The following is an 11742-nucleotide window of genomic DNA, read 5'->3' as shown; positions in this document are numbered from 1 at the left end:
AATGCAAACCGCCATGAAAGCACATTACGAATACGCTCTGGCTCATAAACAGCCTTTCTTATCCACAATATCGTATGACAAAACTGTAACATTAAAATTATTACCTGTGTGCCTCGATTAAATAAAGTGGTTCACTTCAACCTTTTTCCTCCTGTTCATTATATTATTATTATTACATTTTTCAGCTATATTGCTTAGCCCTATCTACATCCTAAATAACACGACGCCTTCATTAACAATCAAGCTGAAAATGTGCATTTGTTATTTGAGTCCCAAATCATGGGCCAACACAAACATAGATGTTTGATTAGTTTGTTTTCCTATGCAGATGTTAGTTTAGTGCATATACCTTTACTGTGCCAGATCCCTGAAATGGGTTGATGCATAGGTTCCTTTTTTTTTTTTTGAATAATTATCTTTTTGCCGTTCAATATTTTAATAATTCAGTGATTCTTTATGAAAGAATACAGTGTGAATCTCTATTTCTGATCAGTGCATTGACGGAAGAGTGATGTTTGTACTTTGTGTATACTGTATGGTATATTTAGTTTATTTTAATGATGGTGTGATGATATTTTAATAGGGGCGAGAAGAAGATGGGGAGCCAGAGAAAAAAAAAGCTTCACTAGAGGAGACTACTGAAGAAAGACACAGGTTGGTTAATCACACCACGCACACAAAAGTAGCCGCTGTTTGTTTTTAATTAATGATTTAATCATATTTTTCATAAAAGCATGTAATTATTCCTTCAACCACTGCTCACTGTTTCTCACCGCTGTAGCTGGGGCTTTTTAAGCTGCACAGACGGAACTGAAACTGACATGGAAGTATATCATTGCACTAGCAGAGCATTTATCTGCCCTTCATCTGAACACCATCTTCTAACACTGTGCATGTCTCAGTGCAGGTTGTGAGGTGCCGCGTTTACACTAGACTACACTATTAACCGCTCAAATATCCTGCAGGCTACTCAACTTTGTGTGTTAGTCGGTAGGAAGGAGCAGCCATCTTTCCTGTCCTACAGGACCTTTTTTCCATTGTTTATATTTAATGACTGCACTGAGGGAGTGCCGCTGTGTTTCCTCCAGTCCAACAGGACAGATCTCTCTCTCTCTCATGAGAAGGAAAATAGCTGCAGAGCTTAGAGGCCTAATTTAGACATTTGTCAGTGAAGAGAAATATCAGTGTTGAATGTACTCTGGGGGTTTTTTAATCTGTGTTTTACTAAGTCAGAGCACACATCTGTAGCAGAATGTGAGTGTAATGTATCTTGTCATTGGTATTAAAATTTCATGGGAGATCAAATTCCCAAACCAGGACATGAAAGAACACAACAAACAAAATGTTTGTCCTGAATTTTCTGCTGTTCAAATGAATGATCCAAACAGTAGAACTTGTGTTTACCAGCTCCCATACATACATTCCTCCAAGCCTATTCCACAAAAGGCACCAACTGCCCCATGCAGCTTTTCCTGTTACGTCTTGTTAGGTGTTAGGCTGCTGTTTTTAGATAGACAGGTAAGTAGATTTATAATGAGTGGAAAAAGCAAATGTGATTCTAAGAAGTTCAAAAGCCTGTAAAATATTGACTGATTACGTGTTAGCTTTAACAATCTCTGTGGATATGTGCAAATATCATTTGTTGTCGTCTGGAGTTATTTTTTCTCTGGTGAATGGAGCAAGTAGCTTGATATGAGTGTGTAAACATTTGAACACTCTGCTGCACCTCCTCCTCTGCCACAGTTCACACTAAACATTTGGACAGGGCCACACTTGGGTCAGTGCTCTGAATTTATCACTGGCTCCCTTTGATGCCACAGTGTGCTTGAAGGGAAATGTGTAAACACACTCTGAAGGTTTCGATGCATCAAACTATGAGGAAGTTAAGAAAAAAGGAGTGATGTCCAACTTTGAAGAACATTTACATGTACAGTCTGTTTATCCAGTTTTATTGTGTCCTGCTAGTGGTTTGTTTGTAGTATCTGTATTCAGTTCTGGTCTAGATCTTGACATTTACCAGCCAGGGTGATGTAAAGTTTGGTTTTTAAACAAAAATAAACGTTTTGTACAAAAAATAAATAATGTCAAGAATGCAATAAAGCTTTCCCTTGATAGTCATGGCTTGCAGAGGATGAATCTTGGATGGAAAGGATGGCCTTTGCGCTAGAGCCACCCTTGCAACTAAATGTCCACTTCCACAAAATATATTGCATAATGCGGCCCAATAGTAAAACCTTTTCAATCATCCATTTTACTTTTATTTAATCACAATACGATCTATTAAAGGCTGATAAATGATGGCCTGTAGTTAGCCTTGGGTAGGTGCCCTCTGGCTAAACTAAGAAACTTGGGCTGACTTGCTGTCAGGGCTTCTGATCTTTGTAACACTGACTCACTATTTTAATTTGTTTTATATTCATTTTTATTTACCATTTATGTAGTTTTCCTTTGTTTATTTCCTTCATTTATTATAGTTGGTGTTCCAATAAATGCAATAGAGCGTGTGCATTAGTGGCATGAGAATTCAGTTTAGGGATGAGATGGATAGAGCAAATTATTCCTCCACTGAGACAGTCTCCTCAGGAGAGAGCCAGGAGGCATAGAGAGAGATGTGTGAACGAGGAGTGGTCCACAGCCAGCCAAAGTCAGAACATGACCAGCATTCCTGCCCATACCCATACAAGGCATCGGTCTGTCTGTTGGCAGCAGGGGTGTGATGAATGTATCAAGAGTGCACCCCCTCGAGCTTCATCACAAATCCATGTTAAGCTTACAACAGCTGATAACTCTCTTGGTCCGTGCTTGGTCAGACAATAGTTTACCGCTGCCTCTGGACTTTCTGTATAATCTGCAGAGATGTCAGCGAAGCTCGCCAAGAATTCGTCTGTGTGGAGATGTGATGAAAGACTGCGTAATTTAACATCAAGAAAAGCATTCCTCAGCTGTTTGCTGCTCTCCTCAAGTCTGTGCCCAGGAGCAGGTGGAACATGTTAATCAGACATGTTCATAGGAATAAAGAGAGACATTATACCCGACCCCCTCTAGAAATTAGATGTGCAGCTGTGTAGGGTTTGCAGATGGTCTTTTATGCTCCTTAAATCTCTGGCGGTATATACTTGCCCACACTGCCACCTCCTGGACTAAGAAAAGTGTGTGGAAAAAGAGTGAGACTGACATTACTTAATTATATTTCTGTCCTCAGAGAACTAAAACTGAGGAATTACACCCCAGAGGATGAAGAGCTGAAGGAGAGGCAGGTGCCCAAAGCCAAACCTGCATCAGGTGAGAACTCTTTATCATAAACAAGCTTTTAAAAAAAAAAAAAAAAGTGAACTCTGATGACTTCAGATGGTCAGCTACTGGACGGCACCCCTTGAGTATTGCTAACAGATTCCTGGTGTTATCACATATGATTTGTGACTGATTATAAAAAATCATTGTTTGCAGTGGAGGATAAAGTAAAAGACCAGTTAGAGGCAGCTAATCCAGAGCCCATCATTGAAGAAGTGGTGAGTTCTCCTTTCTGTCAAAATGTGATCTCCTTTGTTGGAGAAATATAGAAGTTGTAGTTGCCATACTGAGCTGTTTTTCTTTCCTCAGGATTTGGCCAATCTCGCCCCAAGAAAACCAGACTGGTAAGACCTTTCTCCAACCTGTATGGTGCATAAAATCTCTAATCCTATAATTCAAGATAACTTGCTTACTGACATTGTCTTGACATTGTGATTCTGAATCCAGGGATCTAAAGCGCGACGTGGCAAAGAAACTGGAGAAGTTGGAGAGGAGAACACAGAGAGCCATCGCCGAGCTCATCCGTTAGTATTTCACATTTTATCACAGAATCTTGACACCACAGAGACAAGCGTGTCTGAGCTAGGCGTGAATTATTAGGCTAATTGCTTTGTGGTTTCCAGACTCCGCAGAGGCTTGAAGCCATCTGATAACATCAATGGTGTGATTCCTCCACTGATGTGTGATCCACATTCTAAAAATAGGCATGAGCTTTCATGGAGAACGCAAAACAATTTTACCTGTAAAAGGCTTTCCCTCGTTTTGTGCCACAGTAATTACTAATTGCCCCCATTTGCATGCATTCAGGCTGCAGGTAGCAATTTATTGTGTTAACATGTGTACTCACAATAACCCAATTAATATGTTACAGTTTATAGTGGCATGTAAACATAAACTGTCACTCCTTTCAGGTTGGTTTGGCCTTCTGTGCAAACTCACAGCATTAAATTACAGCATAAATTAAAATGTGGCAGTGAGCTTTATTATTGTTAAAGAACATTGTTTTGCTCTGCATTAGAGGTATCTCTATAGCCTGCTAGCAGAGTGCACTGTCTGTTGCTGGGACAACATGTATTTTAATGGTGCATGTTATCCACTCTACCTGAATAAGACCGTACTCAGAGTCATTGCCAATACGCAGAATCTACACAATTTTTTTTTCACTAGTGATGGTAAACATTTTGTGAATGAATGCATCAGATTGACCGCAAGTGTTTGTGTCTCCAGGGGATCGTCTCAGAGGCAGCGAGGACGAGTTGGCTGGAGCGGTGGGAGCAGTAGGAGTGGAGGAGGGAGACTCAGACTGAACCCAAGATGTGACAGATTTAAAAAAAAAAAAAAAAGGAAACTACAGAGGGAAGACCTCGGTTTACTGGGACTGTACTGTCACATCTGTGTTGTGCTCAAAGAGACGGCTACTTTCATTGCTGCAGGGAATAAAGTAATGTTTTCTGTCAGGACTTCATATTCCCATTGTTAGTCCTGACTTGTATCATTGCATTATTACATATGAATATGTAGTAGTACATTCTCTTTATGTGGATTATTGAGATGCATTGTTAATGTAACCATCAATATTGAGTTGTAATTTTTTATATTTTCAAGTAAAATAATGAGAAATTTTCAGATTCCTGATTATTATTTTCATACATTTTGCTTTAATTTGAAAGTAAGGGTGGATGATATGGATATATGGATACACTTGTCTATCAAAGTATATGTAATTTTATCTCATATCAGTATACAGATGGGTGAGAAAAGAAAGGAAAAACAAACATAAGGTGTTGGGCCACCATGCTCCTTGGCTTAGAGGGATGAACAAGATTGTTACTTTAGTTGTAATGCATTTAGTGGGAGTTATGAATTTTTCTTTTTAAAAGATTTTTTGCATCATTGCACACCTTCCCAATATCCAGACCGGTGCATATCATGCATGACAGATGTAACATGACAAAAAATACAAAAACGATTAACTGATGTAACAAGACGAAACAGACAAGAGAGGGAGCCTATTTGAAGTTTCTATCAGCCAATAGAAATGTCCCTCACAGAAACCAAGAGTACTTTTTACTTTTATACTTTGAGTACATCACTTTCATTGGGAAGTTTATGTTAAAAGAAGCTGAATCAGTACTTTTTACCAGTGTTTTTACAAAGGTATCTGTATTTGTACTTAAGGTGAAGAATGTGTATCTGCTGGATTTGAACCAGGGAGATTGTGATTAAGTGACATACATAATTTTTAAATAATTTTGTAGTTTAGCAACCAATAAGGGAAAACACTTTTTAAATACATATCATATTTATTCAGAAAAGTATCTGAAAACTCACTCTAATCATCATGACGTGACCTCTGATCTCTATCGTAGTTACTGCAACATTAATGTCTTGCTACACTTGAATCAAAAGTTTTGATTCAATGGGTGATAAATAGAGGAACAATGATGAACAGATAACAATCAGCTGTTTTTGGTATGACATTCACAAGTGATATCTATTGCAAGCACCTAAATACTTGTTTTGAACTGAAACACTCCTACAATAAAGTGCATCTTCTGTCCACATAGGCCCAAACTGCCTCCTCGATGAGGAGGATATTGCACAGTTCATTATGTTACCACTCTCAGTACAAGGCTACCCGATCCCTTCAACCGATTTCCTCAAAAGGCAAATTATCAAAGCTTTCTAAAGAGAAACAGAAAGCTCACAAAAACTACACTTACATGTGACTTAAGTGTCATCGAAATAGTTAACTGCCCATACGTTTGCTACAAAACAGATTCTCCTACACTACAACCTTCAAAAATATACAACATTGGATATGAAGCTCACAAACTATGGACATTTATAGCAAGATGATTAATACTACAAAAACTGAAGTGTTGATATTGTGGCTCTAGAAGCTTATTGAACCTGTTTGAACATGATGCTGTTTTAAACAATGTGAGAAAAGCCTCAAGAAGCTGCTAGGATAAATCCTGGATTTTTATATTTAATAAAAGGAAACTGAGATATTGTAGTTCGAGGAAGCATCAAAATCTTAGACTATGGTAGTCAGAGGTTTTTTCGGCACTCAGAGGGGAAGAATAAATACTCCTGCATGCAGATTATCTAATGATAAATGGTTATCACTTGTCAAAAGCAGAAAATGGAGGAGGCCAACATCCTCTATATCTAACCTCAATGAAAGGTTGGCATTCGGGTGCCACACAGACCCCACAGATTTAGCCCTTGAGCAGGATTGCAGTTGATCTTGATACTGTAGCATTATGGTTGGTTGATAGGGTGGGAGATAATCTGACTGGTGGATTCATGGCTTCCTGGTGATCACTGAGGACAGGAAAGTGGCTGATTCAGTCACACTGTCCTCCACCAGATTCAATCTTCCTGGCTGCAGGACCCAGTTCCACCTTACACACCCTCTGGGCAAACTTCAGTGAGCACAATGTCTCTCCCACATTACTCTCCAGCGCAGACACCTTAAGTAGAAAAGTTAAAAATGAAGCAAGGCTCATAAAAGCATCGAAAACTGTACATAGTATGTGTGTGTGTGTGTGTAATAAGGAGTAACAATCTCACCTGCACCACCATGACAGTCTTGCTTCCTTTGCCCAGGGAGTCTTGTAATAAGTATGTAAGGCGAGAGTTCCTGAAAGGTATATGAGTCTGCCGAGCTCTCAGTGCCTGAATTACGTCCCCCAGTGCCAGCAGAGAGCGGTTGATATTCTGGGCTTCTTTCAGCCTCTCTCCCTCAGCACCAGACTTCCATACCCTCTCTGAGCCAGCCAGGTCCACCAGGTTCAACTTGCCTGAGGACAGGAAAGATAATTCAGGTAATGGTGAAGCAATGAAGACAGTCATCTCTGGATCTCTGAGTGAATCCCGAGCAGAAACTTCCCTTTTGTACTTTTTCCTCTCTGCTCTCTTTCTCCATCTCCTGCTTAAAGACTGCAGATATATTAACAATGATATCCCTTGGGAAATATTGTTTTTGATTCCACATTATGACTAGACAGCACTCAGCTTTAATAAAACAGAGATCCAGTGATGAGGAATCCCAAATCTGGTTCAAATTAATTGTAGTTATTAATAAGCAGCCTTTCCCCTGTAGTAGGAGAAATGTGTGTGAGACTGACCGGTGGTTTTGGAGCCGGTGGCGAGGTCAGTGCCCTGAACGGTGATACAGAGAAGAGCGTGGGAGCGGGAGCTGTGCTGGTTCATCTGAGTGCCGAAGGTGATCCTGTTCCTTCGGGCTGTGGCTAAAATCTTGACAAAAACAAGATTAGTTAGCATGAATGAAAATTATTTATTTTTAAAGAGGATTATGGATTGTCTAATTAAAATACACTGTGTCACCTTCTTGATGTGCTGAAAGCTCTTAACTTCGATGACCCTGAGGCCCGGCACGTGCAGCTGTCCTGTTCCGTCCGGGTTGATCTTTATGTCCAGTTTCTCTCCATCCTTACTCAGCAGGTCTCTGAGAAATAAAATACAACACCAACAGTAACACAGCCAACATCTAGTATCTGTAAATTAGGTCTATCTGAAAAAAAGTGCAGCGTTCTGTACCTTAGCACCTCGTTGTAGATCTCCACAGAGCTCACAGTGACATTGTAAGACCACATGTCCTTCCTCTCCTCAATCTCACTGAAAAGATGCTTGAGGGCTCGCTGGTTGATGCCTGGGTTCTCCACACTGCCCTGAAAATCAAAGGATACTTAGCCTGCAGCCTACGTTATGGATTAACAGCCTATGGCTACATTAATGCCATTAAACTAGTGAGTATACCTCCATGGTGTAGGTTTTTCCAGAGCCAGTCTGTCCATAGGCAAATATGCAGACTTGGTAGCCATCAATGCAGGATGTCACAAGGGGTTCAATCTCCTGAAAGACCTGATGAAACCAGACAAATGGTTAGCGTTCTTGTTATAATTACATTACCCGCACATGCTGTTCAATGTAATACCTCTTCTTGTGTGGCCTGTGGTTGGAAGACCTTGTCCAGTTCAAAGAGGCGACCCTTTCCTTTGTTCAGCACATTGAGTGAGGATTCGTTGTTGGCGTCTGTGGTCACCACCACAGACTGGCCCTCCTCATGCTGGTCCTCCTTCAGCACGGGCTTCACGCGGCACAGCACGCGGATGTTGCCTAAAAACAGGGCGCCCGGTTAATGACACAGATTTTATTTTCCGCAGTGACTTTTTATTTTTTTTATTTCTCTGCATACCTTTAAGCTCCACCAGCTGCTCGTGGTACTTCCTGCGCAGCGCAACCTCCTTCCTATATTTCTCCAGAAGATCTTTGTTGGCTTCAGACATCTCACTGATAGCTGCTGTAATCTGCCAAAGACAAAAAAACAAAACACTCCTTTACTGGGATCTGTCCTTCCCCTACATACAGGGGACAAGAGTCATACAGGAGTCATGACACACACATACATACCTGTTTTTTTGCATCATTGATAGCCGATCCATAAAAGTCTGAGAAATTTCGAACCTGGCTCCTTAGACTGGTGTAGTCTGTCTTCATGGAGCGTAAAGTTGGAGGGAGTGCTGTCAGGCGCTTCTGCAAGCCTGACAAAAAAAAAAGGTAAATATGTATATTTGCTTTCTTGATGAGTTAGATGAGAAGATTGATGTCACTCCCATAAATATAACACAGGATTGTGTGCAAAACTATTTTTTAGACAGGCACTGTCACTGACTTCCTGGAGTCTCCTGTTGCCTGTCAACCTCATAATGATAACAGGGAAGTCCAGGAAGTCACTGCACTCGTCCATGAAAAGTAGAATGTGCTGTTTTTACACTTCAGTTCCAGTGTGGAACAATTTAAGATGATCAATTGACAGAAATAGAGTATTATATTTATAGTTATCTTTTCATTGGTGTATAATCACCTAAATATCTGAATTGTTTTTTTTTTTTTACCATAGAATGACCTGTTTATATCTACAGACGGCACAGGTCGCCTTCTATGGAGTCCGTTGTGTTGAACTGCCATGTTTCTACAGTAGCCCACAACGGACAAACCAATCACTGGCTGTAGATAGGGCCTTTTGCAGCCACGGTAATTTTCCCCACATACTACACTGTCCGTTCTCATTCCCAAGCTGTCAAATACAGACACCAGCAGTGTTCAGTTAGTTGCAATCTGCAACTTCACAACTGGACACCACTAAATCCTACACACTGGTCCTTTCAACAGACGAAATAGAACATGTTAATTTGTGTGATTTAGACAAGTTAGTAGTTGGATTATCTTACCTTTGGACAGAGCCACACTAGTTGTATCCCTGTTTCCAGTCTTTATGCTAAGCTAAGCTATCACCAAGATCTCATTCTTGGGGGGTTGAATTATTTGGTGTAACTCACTGAAGAATTGGTCCTGCAGGTTCTGAAAGTGCTCGGCTGAGCAGTTGGCAGCAGCTTTCACAGCTTCCTCCTTCCTCTCCTCCAAGTGGCCAATCTCTTTCAACAGCTCCTCCCTCAGTTTACTGATTTCTCTCTCATACGCTGCAATCTGTGAAAGATTCAGCATAGCAATTTGTCAATCTGTCAGCTTGACTGGTCCAATGTGTGCAAGTTCAGCTCTGTAATGAGTACATCTGTCAATGAAATTGATCCAAGTTGTGAATTTTCAGCAGCTAAGTGGAAACTTCCTTCTGCGTTTGATTTTTCCTCCTTTGATCATCTGTTCTCTAAACACAGTGTGGTTCATTTACCCCTCTGGACTTTGTCAATTCTGTCCCTTTCATTTTTTTTTTTTTATAGTTGACAGAATCACAAGGAGCATCTGGAATTTGTTTCCTTGCCTCTTAGTGGCCAGAAGCCAACCAAAATAATTTGTGTACTGATGGTAAATTATTTTTTATTATGGAGCATTATTGTCAAATCACGGTTCATCTTAAAATTTATATCCAGCTTGTTGCTGACATTTTCAAAAACTGCTGTATAAACTGTGTTATACTGCATGTTGAAATCAGTTTAATCTACTTGTGTGATGTGTGTATTAGTGTGACAGATATGACAGATGAGAATTCATGCCAAACTAGTTTAGCGTTTGTTACCTTGTGCTGCAGATTACAGCTGTATTCATCAGACTTCCTGATGTGTTCCTCCAGCTGTTTGCACCGCTCATTCTGACTGGACAGCTTTTCGGACAGCAGTTCATTCCTCTGTCTTGCTTTAGTCAGATGCTTTAATGTGGCAGGTGATTCCACTTCCACAGTCTGGGTGACATACTGAGAGAGAAAACACATTTGAGTAGGCTCATCTACTCTAATAACATAAACAATAAAGAAGTAATGTGTATTTTCTTGAAATTATGTTAACTATTCCTTATTTATAACAACCACTTCCAGTTGACAAATCACACTCTCAGATGTTGAGGGAGCTGTAAAATTTAACAGCTCAAAAGCTACTCTATTTCACACTATTGCAATAGCCCTTTCAGATAAGACTAACCTTCACCACAGGCTCCTTGCCTCTCTCTCTGTCCAGCTCCAGCTGCAGCTCCCTCACTCGGTCCTCCCGTTTCCTCAGCTCTTCTCCTCTCCTCCACTCGCTTTGTTCGCTCTGTCGCTCCAGGTGTGACAGCTGCTCAGCACGCTGCTGTAAGGACATCTCCAGCTGCTGCACTCTGCTGCGAAGGTTTTCATTCTCCTAACAAAGCATATAAAACAAAGTCAATTACAAGTATTTGTGTTTGAAGGTACTAGTAGCTACCAACGTAGCACCTCGGTGAGCTCTCAGCTATTTCACCTTGATGAGCATGGTGCTGGACTGGGAGGGGATGATTGACAGCTGCTGCAGGAGACCTTGAGTAACGCTCAGGTTCTGTTTCAGACTCTCGTTCTCTGCTGAAAGACACAGAACCCGCTTCTCTGAATCTGTGGCACCCTGAGGAAATGAAACATGAGGTTTAGCGTAACAATGAGAGATGCATCAAAACCAGAATTCTTTGCCATGTCAATTCTTTACATATATATCCTTGTAGATGTGTGTTTCTTCATCATGGATTTATATCTAAGGTGTTATACAATGGCATTTTTGCAGCATGGTATTTCATTCATTCGGTGTGGGAGTACACTGTGGCAGCTTTGCTGATGATGAGGAAAGTGACAAAGACTTGACAAATGATTCAAATTCAATAGTTCACAGTGCTTACGGTGGCTGTTCTTAGTCTGGACAGCTCCTCCTCGCGCTCCTCTATGCCACTCTTGAGCTCATCGATCTGTGCGAGAAAATGAGAACAGTTAAAAGTTGCTAACACAGGTGTGAATACAAACATGTCCAACTCACTATTTCATTCTCTTAGTAGCACAATGTGAATATATATATTTTTATGTCTTTTTGGTATTTTTTGGTAGAGAGAGATAGGAAAAGGGGAGAGAGGGGATGACAAATCAAATCTATAAAACTAGAACCCGGACCGCTGCGGTAAGGACTCAGC

At 40.6% G+C, this 11742-nt stretch overlaps 2 protein-coding genes across 2 annotated transcripts in view; one reads left to right on the top strand and one right to left on the bottom strand.

Moving 5' to 3' along the window:
* ccdc12 (coiled-coil domain containing 12) overlaps positions 1 to 4917 on the top strand; it is a 7325-nt gene extending 2408 nt beyond the window's left edge. Inside the window, exons 2-7 of the mRNA XM_035672437.1 lie at positions 584 to 654; positions 3203 to 3282; positions 3448 to 3509; positions 3601 to 3635; positions 3739 to 3815; positions 4519 to 4917. Coding sequence (XP_035528330.1) covers positions 584 to 654; positions 3203 to 3282; positions 3448 to 3509; positions 3601 to 3635; positions 3739 to 3815; positions 4519 to 4598 — 405 coding nt within the window. The 3' untranslated portion in view covers positions 4599 to 4917. The remainder of the gene's footprint in view (positions 1 to 583; positions 655 to 3202; positions 3283 to 3447; positions 3510 to 3600; positions 3636 to 3738; positions 3816 to 4518) is intronic.
* A 170-nt stretch (positions 4918 to 5087) lies between these two features.
* si:ch211-257p13.3 (kinesin-like protein KIFC3) overlaps positions 5088 to 11742 on the bottom strand; it is an 11081-nt gene continuing 4426 nt past the window's right edge. Inside the window, exons 7-20 of the mRNA XM_035672435.1 lie at positions 11458 to 11523; positions 11052 to 11189; positions 10755 to 10952; positions 10358 to 10531; positions 9663 to 9810; positions 8734 to 8864; positions 8519 to 8630; positions 8258 to 8439; positions 8080 to 8184; positions 7861 to 7991; positions 7648 to 7768; positions 7428 to 7557; positions 6871 to 7100; positions 5088 to 6770 (exon numbers count right to left, since the gene is read on the bottom strand). Coding sequence (XP_035528328.1) covers positions 6645 to 6770; positions 6871 to 7100; positions 7428 to 7557; positions 7648 to 7768; positions 7861 to 7991; positions 8080 to 8184; positions 8258 to 8439; positions 8519 to 8630; positions 8734 to 8864; positions 9663 to 9810; positions 10358 to 10531; positions 10755 to 10952; positions 11052 to 11189; positions 11458 to 11523 — 1992 coding nt within the window. The 3' untranslated portion in view covers positions 5088 to 6644. The remainder of the gene's footprint in view (positions 6771 to 6870; positions 7101 to 7427; positions 7558 to 7647; positions 7769 to 7860; positions 7992 to 8079; positions 8185 to 8257; positions 8440 to 8518; positions 8631 to 8733; positions 8865 to 9662; positions 9811 to 10357; positions 10532 to 10754; positions 10953 to 11051; positions 11190 to 11457; positions 11524 to 11742) is intronic.

This window comes from Morone saxatilis, unplaced genomic scaffold, assembly GCF_004916995.1.
Source record: "Morone saxatilis isolate NCDOM2014 unplaced genomic scaffold, NCSU_SB_2.0 Contig24, whole genome shotgun sequence".
NCBI classification, from domain to species: Eukaryota; Metazoa; Chordata; class Actinopteri; family Moronidae; genus Morone; species Morone saxatilis.
The sequence above is the reverse complement of the archived record's forward strand: the minus strand, read 5'-3'. Positions and strand labels throughout refer to the sequence as shown.